General features: G+C 43.8%; 1 protein-coding gene and 1 pseudogene across 2 annotated transcripts in view; one reads left to right on the top strand and one right to left on the bottom strand.

The window, feature by feature from the left end:
- MYO1E (myosin IE) overlaps positions 1-3464 on the bottom strand; it is a 201261-nt gene extending 197797 nt beyond the window's left edge. For both annotated transcript variants that reach the window (XM_070421653.1, XM_070421656.1), the window contains exon 1: positions 3086-3464. In XM_070421653.1, the coding sequence (XP_070277754.1) occupies positions 3086-3088 (3 nt within the window). In that variant the 5' untranslated portion in view covers positions 3089-3464. The remainder of the gene's footprint in view (positions 1-3085) is intronic.
- An 11132-nt stretch (positions 3465-14596) lies between these two features.
- LOC139000553 (U6 spliceosomal RNA) lies at positions 14597-14697 on the top strand (annotated as a pseudogene).
- Positions 14698-17091: the final 2394 nt, after the last annotated feature.

Raw genomic sequence — 17091 nt, 5'->3', positions numbered from 1 at the left:
ATAGACATGGACTCCAGTCCTCAGCAGGCCACACTGGTCATGGCCACAAAAGCAGAGCTTCCTTTGTGGATGATGATAAAGCAAGATTCTAGGAAGGAAACCATAAGTTAAATTTAAAATTTTAATATGTTTTTTTAAATTGATTTCAGAGAGAGGAAGGGAGAGGGAGAAAGGGATAGAAACATCAGTGATCAGAGAAAATCACTGATTGGCTGCCTCCTGCATGCCCTACACTGGGGATGTAAATTGAACCGTGACCTCCTGGTTCATAGGTGATGCTCAACCACTGAGCCACACCAGCCGGGCTAAATTTAAAATTTTAAACCTGACTTTAAGTAAAGTCAAAAGAGATTGTCATACCCTCCTAACTAATGTACACAAAATTATAAAGACATTCGATTTTTTTTCCCCTCAGTTCTTCAAGTCTGCTAAAAATGTCTGTTGCCTAAGAGTAGTATTCTCGGTTTTCCAAAGATGGAGAAAAGTGTCCCAAAGTGAGTTTTCAGAAGGAAGATATCAGGTAAATATAAACTATATATTGTGTTCATACGTCAGAAAATGGCAGTCTTCCTCATGAGTCACAACTGCGTGAGTCTTGGTGGACAGCCTTCCTAATGGAGACCTGCCAGGCTTCCTAAAAGGCCATGGACACACACACACACACACACACACACACACACACACACACACCACAGCACAGGTGCCCTCCTTACAGCCCAGCCAAGGGCCTGATGAATTATATTCTCCACGCTAACCCTCAGCCACACCCTCGGAAGGCAATGCCCCGGCTCTTCCTGTTCAAAGCAGCTGGGGGATGCAGCTGGGCAGACCCAGAAAGATGTGAAACCTCATTTGGCTCGAAGGGTCTTATATAAACATTAAAACGTCATAACGGAGGTTTCTTCCTATTTGAGAGGCTGATCTCTGTTCTAAGGCAACCTCACCCACCTAATGAACAAATGCAATGTTTCAAGCCAGCAAAGAAATGATTTGTTGAATTTTTGCCAGATTACTCTAGATCTAGTAGATGAAGCCATGGCAAATCTCCTATTTCAGGACAGCCAGCTGTTTCAACTTTTCTGTCAGGGAATCGTGGCCTCGGCAACCGTATCTGATGCACCGATAGTCTCCAGGCGGCCCACAACATGGCCATCTGTGCTGCTGGCAGGGAAGCCATCCACAGGTAAGTCCCACCTGTCCTCCCATAGACACGCTACACGATTCTGGAAACCACTCTCTTGCTCAACATCCTCCTCTGTATCTACATGCCCATCACCTCCTTCACCAGCAATGGGGCCGAACTGAGCACCGCCTTCATGAAGTCACCAAAAAGAGGAGGCTAGACTAGTTTTTAGCCTGCCCAGCATGAAAAATAAGTTCACTAAGGGAAAGTTAATTTTCTCAGGGTACCACTCACTCAAGCATTTGAATTCAGCAAGATTCTTTAAGCTCTTTACAAAAAACACATTGATTTCTTTCTTTCTTTTTTTTACAAATATTGAGCCATGGAAAATAATTATAGCAATTCTAAAGTACTAGGGCTATCATATTGCTTAAGTGGCCAATTAGGCGGTGGCCCAGTTAGGTAGCTCCACCCAGACACACACTCAGCTTAAGTAAATGGTTCTTCATAGGTGTTCCCAAAACAAGGTGGGGTAGACGTGCTCCTTAAACCCTACGACTGAGCGAGGAAATTTATTTGCAGATCCAGTGTCTTCTTAGGTAGGGGTCAAAGGTGGTATCATTTTGGACTATGTGAAAAAAAAAAATCTTTGGTCAAGGCTGTCCTTTTAAATATGTTGTTGGTTTTTAGTTATACTTTTGAACAATCCCAGCACTGGGCCAGGGGCTCCTTTTCGGTTTGTACGCCGGTTCCGAAGGGCCTGAGCTACACGCCCCTCAGGCTGGTCACGCGGGGTAGATAGTTAAATGAGCGCTGTCCTGGTTATCATTCTGACTTAGCTGCACTTTCAGTCATTAAAAACCAACCCAACCAGAAGAGGACCAGTCCGTCCACCTACGCAGGCTTATTCCAGTGTGGAAACGAGGAAGCCTTGCAGTAGAACTTGGTCGCCTTTCTTCCGATGGACCGCCAATTCCTTCAAACTCGAGCCCTGGCTTTTGTGCCTGGGAAAGTAAAGCACACCGAAGCCCCGGGGGTGCGGCCAAGGCTGTGGGGGCGGGGTGGCTGGGGCGGGGACTTGGGGCAAAGGAGGAAAAGTCATAATAAGTTAGAGAAAAAGCCGGCCACTTCCAGGTATTCCCCAAGTGCCAACGGAAAAGGAACAAAAAAACTCGACTTCCTCCTGTGCAAGCCGTTCACCAGACACCCGAAAAGGGCCGGTCACCTCGCCCCGGGGAAGGGGTGGGAGTGGGGGCGGGGGTGGGGTGTTTAGTTCGCCTCTGGAGAGCAAAGACCCTCGGGCGGCTCCTCGCCGAGTCCAGGCCAGCGTAGCCCGGAGCTGCACCCGGTCCCTTTCGCTCTCCGGCGCCTGCCCTCGGCCAGGTGCTCGCCCTACCTGGGGCCCCCGGCGGCCTTTGTGCAGCCCGCGCCGGCCCTACCAGCGTGCCGAGGCCGGCGGCCGGGCGGAGGGGGAGAGCGAGGCAGCCCGCGCCGGTGCCCGCGGGTGGGAGGGGCGCGCGGGGACCGAGGGGGCGCAGCCGGCCGGCTCCCGCGCCAACGTGCCGGCGATCCGCGCCCCGGCCGGTGGGACCAGAGGGGCACCGGCGACTGCCCCTTCTTCCCAGCAGGAGGAAAGGGACCCCCCTCCAAGCGCCGTGACCCTGCACACCCATCTCCCCACACCCTGGCTTCCGACAGCTGGCAGCCATCGCTACCCCGCCACAAAAAGTTTCGCGACGCCGAAAGCGACTGGAAAGAAAGTTTTCCTTGGCCTCTCGCTCCCTCTCCCCCGTCCCCGGGCGCAGGAAAGCAGTAGGAAATCAGAGATCACGACGTGCCGACTCCGGCGTCCACCTTCTCCACCCCTGGCCTGGGCAGCGCGCCCAAGGTGGGTGCCCAGCGCGGAGGCTTCCTGCCCCAGCCCGGGGTCAGGCGCCCCGGGACGCTGCGCGGCCAACTCACCATGGTGACTCGCACCGCGGTCGCGCCTCTGCTGGTCGGGCTGCCGGGGAGCTGGGACTCTTGGAATGAAGTCTCCTGGGCAAACTTCAAAAGTTGGTTCCCTTCGCCAAAACCGGGCTCTCGACACCCAAGCACGCACAGGAGCCAATGGGAACCCTAGGGGGACTCCATCCAGGCGGGATCCGCGGCGCTAGGTGAGGGCGACAGGGAGGCTACTCAGCAGGAGGGACGCATGCCGCCCAGGGCAGGGCTCCCCTCGGACCGGGCGCTCGCCGTCAGCCTGGCTGCGTCCGATGCTCTCCGCGCGTCTGCCTGGCTGCCCTGCCTCGCTCCTCTTTCTTCGGCCACTAACTCCGTACTCCTCTGGCCGAGTCTCGGCTCGGGCAGGGCAATCTGTCCATAAATGGAGAATTCAGTTCGGGCCTGACCAATCAGGGTTTGTTTTCGCAGCGTCACTCCTTAGGGAAACCGTAGCAGCCAACAAGCTTGGAGCTGGTGGAGTTTCCAAAGCCCTCTGGATCCTGTAGTTCTGCGCGCCAGCCTCGCAGCCGCGCTGCAGACCCGGCTCGCTCCCGGTGGCCAGACGGAACTGTCAGGAGGAAAACTGTGAAACAGAAGTAAAACCTCTCGTGTTTTCTTTCTTTCTCTTCTTAACGCGAAAGTTAGGGTAGCTGTAGCTTCCCAGCTGAAGTGGTATGATTTTCCCATAACTTTTTTTTTAGAAGGAAATATTTTATCAGCATAAAAGATCAGAGTTATGGCAGCAACCCAAAGGAAATCCTTTTTCTTTCCAACGTCTGGATTGTGAGGAAAGTAAAAAATACCATTTCCCCCACTCCTCCTTTTACCTGAATTTCCTTGGAAAACAAAGGAAGGCTCCCCCCGCGCCGCTCCCCTCCTCCCCCTTCCCACACCCCTCCGATTTTGTGATGTTGCACGTGCAGCAAACAGGACAGGGGAGAGATGAGTGGGGAGAAAGCACCATTCAACCTTAGTCTACCCAAATCTGTTGAGAGCAATTAGCAGGACAGTCAGAACTGTAAAAGTACATCATTCCAGAGTGAGGGGTTTCAAGAACTCACGTGGGCAGTAAGGAGAAGATGGGGTAGGGGGAAGCAGAATCCTGAAATAGGTAAGGAATCTGATTTTAGTGTTTTAAGGGTTCCGGAAGTAAACTTGATGGGTTACAACAGGATTGTGGGGTCTGTGGAAAGATTTGAAAACTTGAAGGCACAGAACAACTATGAAACATGATGATTTACTGATTTACTTTAAGAACCGAGGTGGTGGCCATTCACTTGAACGTAGCATCCTAAAGTTGGAATGGATGTTTAAAATCATTTTGTCTAGAATGGGTAAACAAAAATGCAATATGTCCATACCATGGAATATTAATGAGCCATTAAAAAGGAAGGAACTCCTGACACATGCTACAACATAGATGAACCTTGAAAATATTATGTTAATTGAAAGAAACCAGACATAAAAGACTGTCTATTATATGATTCCACTTATATGAAAGTAGAGAATGGGGCAAATCTATGGAGACAAAGTAAAGAGTGATTGCCAGGGGCTGGGAGGAGGGAAGGATGGGAGTAACTGCTACAGCATATGCATCTTCTTCTTGGGGCAATGAAAATATTCTGGAATCAGACAGTGGTGATGGTTGCACAACTTCGTAAATATGCTGAAAGCCACTGAATTGTACCTTTTAAAGGGGAGAATCTATGGTATGTAATATCTGTACTTTAAACATGGAATTTAGTCATGTTGACTAAATTCTTACAGTAATCATCCACACAGTTCGGCAATAGTTATAATTAAATGCCTACTGTACAGGTCAGCACAGACACTGTGAGTATCATGGCTTGTGCCTTCACCGAGAGTCTGATTTTAGAATGAGGGCGAGAGAAGACAAATTTTAAACCAATAAATAATTGCAAGAAAAGTACAAATATATTGAGAAGTGATAGTACCTTCGTATGAGGGACTGCCATATTTGTAGCTATAGTTTAGGTTAGAAAATTCACCTGGCAGAGGCCTTAGTATAGACTGTAAAGGAAACAGACATCTGTTGAGCACTCAGTATGTACTAGGCATTACTAGGTACAAACAGATGTGATTCACCAAATTCTCAGGTAAATCTGATTCCATGTCTCAGGGGCACATCAGCTTCAGAAAACCATCAGGCATTTTAGGAACTAATGCCCAGGGGTTACCGAGAGGGAAATGTGAGCTTACCAACACAAGAAACACTACGTAGGTTGAAAATAGCATGTTGCCCGTGCTACCGTGGTCAATCCTGACCAGTAGCTGGATTGACATGGACTTCAAGTAATATAGGCCAAGACCTGGTTGTTTTCCCCAAGGTTAACCCAGGGATACAATGAGACACTTAAAATTACTTAATAATCTAGCAACAACCTATTCAATCTTGGATTTATCTAAAACTACTTTTTTTTAAAAAAAAATCGTTTTTATTGATTTTTAGAGAGGAAGGGAGAAGAGAGAAACATCAATGTGAGAATGTAACATCAATCAGCTGCCTCCTGCACACCCCCCACCAGGGATGGAACCCCCAACCCAGGCATGTACCTTGACTAGAAATCGAACCAGTAACCTCTCCATGCACAGGATGACGCTCACCCAACTGATCCACAGTGTTCAGGGCTCTAAAACTACGGGGACACTATTTGTTGGTTGAGATTTTTTTTAATGCTTACTTTTATTTGCCCTAATAATCTCTTTCCAGTTTCAAGACATATTACTAACTTCAGGTAGGACTTTGTATTTGTTTTTGATGATTTTGTAATAAGATTCCTTTCCAGATTGAAATATAAATATATATTAATTTTTATGTCTAAGGAGTACTTAGATTGTGGGATTTAGCGACACATAATCCTGACATTGAAGTTTGCCTTCCCATCTAACTAGCTGTGAGATCTTAATTTTCTGAACCTCAGTTCCCTTATCTATAAAATAGATTGCCGTCAATATGAAATGAAAGTTGTGTAAAGATGGTTAATGAATGTTGGTTCCTCTTTCCCTTCACTTGTACTATATCTAGGTTAGAGATTCAGACCTGGGCCCCTGGGTGAGATCAGACCAACCGTGGCCCTCTGAAATGCATGCCAAGAGGGGGAGGGGCTGTTTGTGTGTGCCTTTTTTTCAGGGAGAGTTAATAGATTGCACCAAATTCTCAAAGATTCCATAAATGTCAAAACATTAGGATCCATAGCTCTGGATCAGATTCATTATGCCTCTCTGGACCTTGTATCCATCACTGTGTTTTTCTTCAGATATAAGGATTAGAATTAAGTCTGATAGTATAAGGGCAGAAGTTCACCTTGGCTTCTCAAAGCAGAACCCACTAATTCAGTCTGAACATAGAATATAGTGTGCGATCATTTGGTAAGAGCCTATAATTTCATGGAGAATCCCTTTAAGCCTACCTTATTCCATTCCCATCTTAGGGAGGTACATTGTCAGTTTTGGTGAGAGTGATGGTATGTTCTGGTTTATCTGGGAGAGTCCTGGTCTATGCCTTTATCTCAGTGAAATAATTAACTATACCCTTTTTGCATCCCTAAAAAGACCTAGTTTGAATAATAAATTATGGTCATCCTAGATTTTTTTTTTTTTTACCAAATTCATCCCCTGCCCAAATCCTTATTTTAATTTTCCTCCAATTTTCTTGATTTACACTTATTTTTCAGAGGACTTTAATATATCACCAGATATTTATAATAGCAATGAAGTGAAATTAGCTTTTAAAATTGTAAAACTCATTCTAGACACATGATGGAGCTAGTCAGATGAGACTTTATACATCTGTTGGCATGATCAACTGCATTTATCTGGAACTGAATGAAAAGGAAAATAGAAACAAATCAAGATGGATACAAAACACAATTTCCCATATGAATCTGTCAGCAAAAAAAATAAAAAAATATCACTGTTTATACATTTTGGAAAACAAACAGTAAGAGGATTATGTGAAGCAATGAAACTAGTTTCCATGTCAGTGCCATAAAAGAACATCAGATGCATTCACAACACCCCAATTAAAGAAAAGTTTGTTATTGAGAAAATGAGATCAGAAATCTTTAACAAGACATTGAGGAAAAATTGCCGAAACCGGTTTGGCTCAGTGGATAGAGCGTCGGCCTGCGGACTGAAAGGTCCCAGGTTCGATTCCGGTCAAGGGCATGTACCTGGGTTGCGGGCACATCCCCAGTGGGGAGTGTGCAGGAGGCAGCTGATCGATGTTTCTCTCTCATCGATGTTTCTAACTCTCTATCTCTCCCCCTTCCTCTCTGTAAAAAATCAATAAAATATATTTAAAAAAAAAAAAAAAAAAAAGACATTGAGGAAAAATAGACCTGTATCACATCAATGTGAAATGTCCCAGGTAAGGGGGTGGGGGGAGGGGGAGATAAGAGATCAACCAAAGGACTTGTATGGATGCATATAAGCATAAGCATTGGACACAGACACTAGGGGGGTGGGACATGTGCTGGGGGATGGGGGTGGCCAGGGAGAGGTCAATGGGGGAAAAGGATACATATGTAATACTGTTAACAATAAAGAATTTAAATTTTTTAAAAAGAGAAATATCCCAGGTAATCAGTTTCTACTAGAACAGGCATCGTGTATTCGGTTCAGTAGGTATCAGCTACTTAGCTAAATGCTTACTGTACAATATCTTACTTAATTTTCCATACAACCCTACTAACTTTATTTATAGTTAAGAAACTGAATAGAGAGCTTAAAGTAACTTGCCCAAGCTATCACTCAGCTACCAGGCATCAAATCTATTTGCCTGACTCTGAAGCCCAAACTTACCCTCTGAGCAGTGGCTCTCTAGTAGGAATGCATATCAGAAGAAATTTTCCTTCCTGCAGACCCAGTACGAACAGGAACACACTTATTAAAACCCAAAAGCCTCTCCAAACCAGGGCTCCTGGAAAAATTCTTGCTTTTTTGTGGGACATAAGAATTACATTTGTGTAGAGAGTGTAACTCAACTTTAAACATCTTTGTTCTTCACCTAATATCTTTTTTTAATATACTAGTATGTTTTTTTTTACTGATTTTAGAGACAGAGGAAGGGAGAGGGAGAGAGACAAACATTGATGAGAGAAACATTGATTGGCTGCCTCCTGCATGCCCCCTACTGGGGAACGAGCCCATGTGCCCTGACAGGAATCCAACCAGGGACCTCTGGATGCATGGGATGACACTCAACCAACTGAGCCACACTGGCCAGGACCCTAATGTGTTAATGTTGATTTGAAAAAAGGATATTACAGAGAATTTTTAAGGGTTAGGTAATGTCATATGATGCTGATTAATATAAAAATTTTTTGCTACACTGTAACAATTATTTTACTGAAATAACGGAATTATTTTACCAAAAAGAAAATATTCAGCTTATTAAATGCATGTTTATATACATTTACTAATATATTTTCTCTTATTTAAGCCAATATTTTCTTCCAGTTTTAATTTGACTTTTTACATCCAGAAGATAAGCCCTGACTGTTCTCCAGTTTTAAAAACCTCTTTATCTAAAAGCCTAAGTGACTGTTATGACAGAACGACCAGTCGCTATGACGCACACTGACCACCAGGGGGCAGGTGCTCAACGCGGGAGCTGTCCCCTGGTAGTCAGTGCATCCTCACAGACAACCTCCCACAGCCCCTTCCCCTGGCTGGCCCCCATCCACCCCTCGTGATAAACCATTTGTAGAGACATGCTTCTGGGTCAGGGTTTCCTAGATAGCAGAGCAGCTCCCTCACTGTGATCTATTGAAAGCCAGCCCTCAGCACAAGGGTTTGTCTCACTCCCATCCTCTTCCTTCCCCGGGGGCTGGGAGCTGCCTTCCCGCCACAGTGGCGGTGTGGTGGCAGGGACGGAGGAGGTGGGGAGGCAGGCGGGGAACTGCGTGGTGGTGGGACAACCTCAGGCGGTCCCTCCCTCCTCCCTGCCTCCCCCCCCGCCCCCCCGCACAAATTCGTGCACCAGGCCTCTAGTGATTAAATAATGCCCAGCTGGTGTGGCTAATGGTTGAGCATCAACCTATGAACCAGGAGGTCACGGTTCAACTCCAGGTCAGGGCACATGCCCAGGTTGCAGGCTTGTTCCCCAGTAGCAGGTATGCGGGGGGGCAGCCAATCAATGATTCTCTCTCATCATTGATGTTTCTTCTCTCTTTCTCTCTCCCTTCCTCTCTGAAATCAATAAAAATAATATTTTGAGCCGAAACCGGTTTGACTCAGTGGATGGAGCGTCGGCCTGCGGACTGAGGGGTCCCGGGTTCGATTCCGGTCAGGGGCATGTGCCTGGGCTGTGGGCACATCCCCAGTGGGGAGTGTGCAGGAGGCAGCTGATCGATGTTTCTCTCTCATCGATGTTTCTGGCTCTCTATCTCTCTCCCTTCCTCTCTGTCAAAAATCAATGGAATGTATTTTTAAAAAAAATAAAAATAAAAAAAATAAAAAATAAAAAAAAAAATAATATTTTGAGAAATGATTAAATCAAGAGTAATGCTAGTTAGTGTTCTCTGATGTATCCAGGAGTGAAGTTTTCCACAGAAGTGAGCTTTGTGGACATCTGAATCTCCTGGCTCATTTCTATGTCCACACACTAGATTTCTTTCTTCTTCTCCCTGTCAGTATGCTAGCTGATTGGATTTTGTGTGTTCTTGTAAGTCATCCTTAATCTCTACTGGAACAAGGCAAGGCATGCATAAATAAATATTTGCACTTAAAGAAAACCTGGAAAATAACAAATAACTGCATGAGCTTTACCTTATTAAAAAACCAAACTTTTTTAACTTAAAATCTTTTCGGAAGTAAACTACATGCTTCATTGCCTTTTGAAAATATGCTGAACCTCATGCAAGCTTGTACCTGAAGACTCAAGGTCATCTGAACAAGTATTGATCATCTCACTGGGTTGTCCTGAGCTGAGGTCCTGGCGACTATTGAATGGAACATCTGTTTGCCACTGTACTTCATGGCCCTGAATAGTTCTGTCTTTTTGTGTTTTTGGTAGGGTGTTTTGTTTGTTTTGTTTTAATTGATATCCTCCACTGTCAGAGGCTTTTTTTTCTCCTGCTATCTGCTGTTGCAATTTAGTCTCTTTTAGTATCGAGAAACAACAACAACAACAACAAAAAACAAAACAAAAGACACCTGGGTTGCTTCATGAGAAAAAAATTTTGAAAGGATATATGCCCAGGGGCCAGGGAAAATAACACAAAGGAAGGTAGGATTGTGCAAGCTCTCGGTCCTTTTCTGCTTCCTGGCTTCTCTGCATGGATGGATGTTGTCTGTCTCGTCCAGCTTTTCCCACTTACTCATAGTGGCCCCTCCTCCCATAATTTCAGTTTACAGAGTGTCTTTAGTTTGTCATGATCCTGACTCAGGCCCCCATACAGGAATTCCACAGCTCACTGGAAACTTGCCTGAGTTTCTTGATTCAAGTTTAAGAGAGAAAGGGAGGGAGGGAGAGAAAGAAAGAGAGAATCTGACTCATCCAGCTCAAGCTTTCAAACCACGCCAGGTCACAAGTTGCTAGCAAGTCTATAGAAGGCTCTGCTTGAACAAGGTGTATGTACAGTTGCATTCCAAGCAAATGTTGTCACAGGGTTGGTGTCTTAAAGCTACCGCCTCATTGAAAAGAGATGGTGAATAGGACCCTGGAGTGTCATCCCAATACACCAAGGTTGTGAGTCAGGGCACATACAGGAATCAATCAATGAGTGCATAAATCAGTGGAACAACAAATGGATGTCTCCCTTTCTCTCTCTCTCTCTCTCATCAATCAATACTTTTTTTTCTTTTTTCAGAGGGAGAGGGTGAATAGGGACAGAATCTCTGAGGAAGGACCATGGTCGGCACTCCAAATTGGGGCACTCAGCAGTTTGCCAGCTGCATCTGTGTAGTGCCTTCTTTTATGCATAATTTCTTGGTGAGACCTTGAGGGCAGTTCCATTCACCTCTTCAACAGAAAAAACGTATGGGCTTTGCAGCAATCATTGTCATTTCAACTTTATCACCATACATGTATATATGTATATATTTTAAGATCTGACATATGTTTTGCCTTTATTATCATGCACTTATAAATGTGTGTTTATATATGCCTATAAATATTTGTATATACACATAGGTGTGTGTGTGTTTAAGATGACATCTTTTTCAAGATACTGTAACAAACACTTGGGGAGAAATTTTTATTTTTTAGAGCAGTTTTAGATTCACAGCAAAACTGATGGAAAAGTACAGAGATTTCCCATGTATCTCCTGCTCCCACACGTGCACAGCCTCCCCCATTATCAACAGAGGGACTTATTTGAATAGAGTGTTTCTTGGTGGTGGTGCCCTGCATGTTGGCAGCATGGTTTTCAGAGCATCACTGTTTCACTCACCACTACAAACATTCGCAGGGCACTGTAGTAGGTTCTCACATCGTCCCATGCATGTCAAAAGCATACACAACACAAGGGCTTCCTACTTTCATACACATGTTCCTGAAAATACACACCAATGTCAGATATATTAAATTCAAAAACGGATTTGTGTGTTTTTTAAAATATGTTTTTGTTTATTTTTAGAGAGAGAGGAAGGGAGAGGGGTAGCGAGATAGAAACATCGATGATAGAGAAATACCAGCAATTGGCTACCTCCTGCAAGCCCCCTACAGGGATCGAGCCTGCAACCCGGGCTTGTGCCCTAACCAGGAACCGGTGACCTCTTGGTTCCTGGGTCAATGCTCAACCACTGAGCCACACCAGCCAGGCTTTGAGGAGAAATTTTTATTTTCAGAGAGCTAAAATACAAAATTCCTATAAAAATATAGTATAAAAAGTGCCTTGTCTCTTAGATTAAGTTATAATTCCAGAATTTAATAGATGTTCTTTAAATTTGGGCTTCTCCATCCCAGCTGAGCAGAGGTGACCATCTAACGTCTAAAAGGCAGCCTTCTGATTTGGCTCAGTCTATTTACCTCTCTATGAATTGCGAATCGTTTTCCTTATCTGTAAAAACAGAGATAATGATAAACCTCCACCGCTTCTCACACAGCACTGTGAGGATTTGTTAAATTAAGTCCTATAAAGTGAGTAGAATAGTGACTGCTGCACTTCTCCGAATGAGTTGTCCTCCTGAGTTTCACCACCTTCTGTATACCTAATGACCTCCTTCTTTGTCTCTATTGTTCTAAGTATATGAGAACTACACTTTTGCTTCCTGGTGTTTGCATTTATATTTTCCCCATATTTCACTAATTTTGATAAAACAACAAGGCTAAATGCAACTTAGTTGGAACATAGTTGAACAAATGCTGGTAGGTTGACAAAGATGGAATGGAACTGTGAGCTGAGCTGGTAGGAAGCATGTCCATGAGGTCAATGAAATGTTTACCTGGCTTTTGGCCTGATGCTGAATCAGAAAGGTGGCTCAGGTGCATTAGTGTGTAATGTCCTTATCTGCACAAAGTGAACGGACAAAGGTCAAGGGCACCAGGAGATGGCCCCTCCCTTTTACTATGTGAAGTTTCTGGAAATCCCAAAATACAGCCAAATGGGACAAAGTTGTGATACTTTCCCACAGGAGGGTACTTTGATAAGGCACTGGTGACAAAGGAATTCTATATTTGACCAAGAATGTGATTCTAAAATCAGCTATGCCATTTATAAGCTTCTCTAACTTAAGTACAATTTCTCTCCAAATGGAATGAAATGGATATAAATGTGCATTTAAATAAAGGACATTGGTGGATCAAATAGTATATTATAGCACATAAAAATACCACCACACAGTTATCACAAGTCCTAGATATATAAATTTGCCCTAAAATAGTATCCCAGCTCCAATAACTGTTTTTCCAATTACTATTACTTAAATATTTTAAGAGATTTTTTTCTTAATTTCTATTAAGTTTAAAAACTGGGCATGGGTATGAGAGTGGTAGCTGGGGGGAGGCCCGATGCTTAGGAATCTATATATATAAAAGCCTAAGCGACCGAACGAAACCTTCGACTGTTCAACCGTTCGACCTGTAGCTATGATGCACACTGACCACCAGGGGGCAGACGCTCAATGCACAGGCATGGAACAAACTAATGAATCTCAGAAAGAAGAGGGGAGGAGGGTGGGTGGAAAGAGATTAACCAAAGATCTTATATGCATACTAGAGGCCTGGTGCATGGATTCATGCACCAGTGAGGTCCCCCGGCGTGGCCTGTGGGGATTGGGCCGAAACCAGCAGTCTGACATCCCCTGAGGGGTCCCGGATTGCGAGAGGGTGCAGGCCAGGCCGAGGGACCCCACTGGTGCACGAAACTGTGCACCGGGCCTCTAGTAATTTATAAAGAAATAGAATTTTTTTCCTTGATAAATTTTCCTATACATTTAAGTTATTTAAAACCATTTCCCTAGGCATCTGGCAGGAAAAAAAACACACACACACAAAAACTATCAGAATAAAAAGTGGTTGAACGGATAAATAAAAGCCCAAAGAAAAGTGATTAGACTTTTTTTTTAAAGTGCATTACCATTGGTTTACAATCACTAAAGAAATATGCACTCATTGTTATAAAATAAAGCATACAGATTTAGAGTTTGTAAGATAAAAAGTGGAAGTCTACCTGCAAGATTTTAAACGTGAGGAGATGGTGGTTTCCACTGGCAGAAAAGGAGAAACCAAGAGGAGGCTCCCGCTGCAGTGCGTTCGGCGTTCGGCGTTGGAGCTAGCAGGGGTGCCCAGGCATCGCTGCGAGAGACTGGTTGAACCTCAGGGGAGATGTCAGGCTGACTGATATTGTCTGTGCCTTTGGCAGTTTTCATCTAGTTGTCCTGTTGTTGCTTTTGATGCCACATGATTCCTTCCTAAATTTCTCTCCCTCCTTATCGCTCTGTTGGCAAGGCTGTGGGAAAACAGGTTTCTTCTGTATCTTTGGTGGGAGTATAAATAGGTAAAAGCTCTATGGAAAGGAATTTGACACCTTCTAGCAACATTGCAGCATTGTGCTGTCTCTGGCCCAGCCATTCTGCTGCTGGGACTGTATCCAAAGATGTACATGCACACGGTGAATTGGCATATGTCTACAAAGCGTCATTGGCGTAGCAAAAGATTGGCAACAACCCAAGTGTTTATCATTAGTGGAACTGGTTAAACATATTAGGAGACAACATGAAATTGTTTAATTTTAAATTTTAAAGAGCTTTTAAAACAGAGTGAGGAATTTCTCTCTGAACTGATGTGGAAAGATTTTTGTGGTGTGTGATAAGTTAAAATTAAAAGTACAGCCCTGGCCAGTTTTACTCAGTTGGTTGGAGCGTCGTCCCGTACACCAAAAGGCTGTGGGTTCAATTCCTGGTTGGGGTGAGTACAGAAGGCAACCAATTGATGTTTGTCTGTCACATCAATGTTTCTCTCTCTCTCCCTTCCTCTCTCTAAAATCAATAAAAACAAAACAAACAAACAAAAACAAAGTACAGATGTTCTGGCAGCACATATACTAAAATTGGACAATACAGAACAGATTAGCATGACTCCTGTGAAAGGTTAACATGAAAACTTATGAAGGTTCCATATTAAAAAAATAAAAAAGCAAAGTACATACTAGTATATATATCAAACAGTAGCATATATGTGAGGCAATAGTACGTAGATCAAGCTATCTGTATAGGAAAATAGGGCCAGGGGAATAATAGATTAGTGTTTATGTTTACATGAAGACGTTTTGGAAAAGACACAAAGAAACTCAAACACAAGTAGTGTTTGTGAGATGTGGGAACAGGGGCTGGGTATGTTTTATCCAGCTAGATTTTTTGAACCATTGTAAACACATTACTCAGAACATTAAAAAATATTGTGCCGGCCTTAAAGATCACGTTAGAGAGGCGCAGAATTAGCATGGACATTAGGGTCTGCCAAAACAAAGGCCCAGGGGTCTGAGAGCTTATTGAGCTGACCGGAAAGGCCTCTCCCCGGACACTTTCTCAAACTCACTGAGAAGAGAATGAGCTCAGATTCCACTTCTGTGTCTTTGGGACTACAGCAAAGTGAATTTGGTTCCTCGGTCTTTGCTCAATGTAAAATGTAATTTACCATGCATCGGATATACTGTTGATATTCTATCCTTAGATATGTCAGATTTCATCCATGGCTCATCTTCGAGAAAAGTCACCAAGTAAATGTGAAGGTTCTTATTCCAGGAAAATGGAATCCTAATCCATTTTAGGGCAGGACTTATCAGAAAATTCATTCAACTAAACCCGATTTTTTAAATCTTTAATATATATATATATATATATATATATATATATATATATTGATTTCAGAGAGGAAGGGAGAGGAAGAAAGAGATAGAAACATCCATGATGAGAGAGAATCATTGACTGGCTGCTTCTTGCACGCCCCCCCTCCCCACCACCCATGGGGATCAAGCCTGCAACCTAGGCATGTGCCCTAGCCTGGAATTGAACCCAGGGCCCTTCAGTTTATAGGCCAATGCTCTATCTACTAAGCCAAACCAACTAGGGCTGATTTTTACCTCTTTAACCTTAGTCAGAAATAGGTCTATTGTGACTATGGACTCAGGTTTGTGAAATTGTTTATTTAAGTATTGAAGTCATCATAGTATGTGCCTTAGTTATAGTTCCTGTCTCTACGTCTCTAGATTTATATCTTGCAATCCTTTCCACTGAACATGAGAAGAGCAGCTGAATATTGGATGATTCCTGGTGACAAGATAAAGAAAAGTCAATTTGTTTTTTACCAAATCCCATGAAATTGCTCAATAATCCTAAAATGACTCATTTTAGCACTTAAAAAAAAAATCACATTAATCCTATCATCTTGAAAAGTATGCTTCAGGGAAGTGGATCCAATTATGTTAAAATCAATTTCTCTCTTTCTCTCTGACACTCACACACACACACACACACACACACACACACTCACCCCTCATCTATGCAAAGAACAAAAAAAGCCTTGAGGGAAATATAACAGATGTTTACTATGATAGGGCAATGAATGATTTTTCTTTTCCTTTCCTTTTCCCTTTATTTCCCAAGTTCTACTTAATGAGCACGAACTACTTTGATAGTAAAAACAGAAAAGCAAAACAACCAAAGCCGAGGTTGGTGAACCAAGGCCAAGCATGCAGCTCATCCCTCAGTTCATCTTCCAGGAAGCCTGCACGAGCTGCTGCCGCGCCCCTGTCTCGGGCTCAGACATGTGGTCATCTGTTCTGAAGCCTTCACATAGTCAGCTCTGGGAGAGAGATGAGGATGCCCCACGGTCCTCTTACTTTAGTTACCCAGATGCACCCGGGCCCTTTGCAGCTCTTCTGTCACTCCAAGGTCCTCTTCCGGCCAGACTCAGCACTTGGTCCCATCCCTCAGACTCCCTCCTCCAAAACAAATGAACAGATCCAAATCTATAAGCAGTCTCAAATAATGTCGACTTTTCTTTGAGAAAGTTAGGCAAGTTCTGCCTCGCCTGTGTGGCTCGGTGGTTTGAGTGTTGACCTGTGAACCAGGAGGTTACAATTTGATTCCCGTTCAAGGCACATGCACGGGTTGTGGGTTCAGTCCCTAGTGGGGGCACGCAGTGATTCTCATCATTGATGCTTCTCTTTCCCTCTCCCTTCCTCTCTGAAATCAATTATATATATAAAGTTAGGCAAGTTCCTCATAAGACATAGTGAAACTTCTCCCAGCATACCTGTATATGCTTTGCTTTTTTTCAAAATCCCTCTCCTACCAGCTGCTTCATCCCCTTTTTTGCCCAAATTGCCTCCTGGGAACTCTTGTGCCTGACACTGTTCCTTCTTCCTCAGTTGCTCACGCCACCCAGTGAAAAGAAGCTGTTTGTCAACCAAATGTGAGCCACCCCATCTTTTTGAGGCATGAGCCAAGGCCTATAGTTCAGTTGAATTACGTTTAATGGCTCCTGGAAGCTAGATAAAAATTACATTCCCTTTAAT

Source organism: Myotis yumanensis, unplaced genomic scaffold (assembly GCF_028538775.1).
Source record: "Myotis yumanensis isolate MYYU_CA2020_CCGP unplaced genomic scaffold, mMyoYum1.0.hap1 SCAF_1, whole genome shotgun sequence".
In the NCBI taxonomy this organism is placed as follows: Eukaryota; Metazoa; Chordata; class Mammalia; order Chiroptera; family Vespertilionidae; genus Myotis; species Myotis yumanensis.
This window is presented reverse-complemented; position numbering and strand designations above follow the sequence as displayed.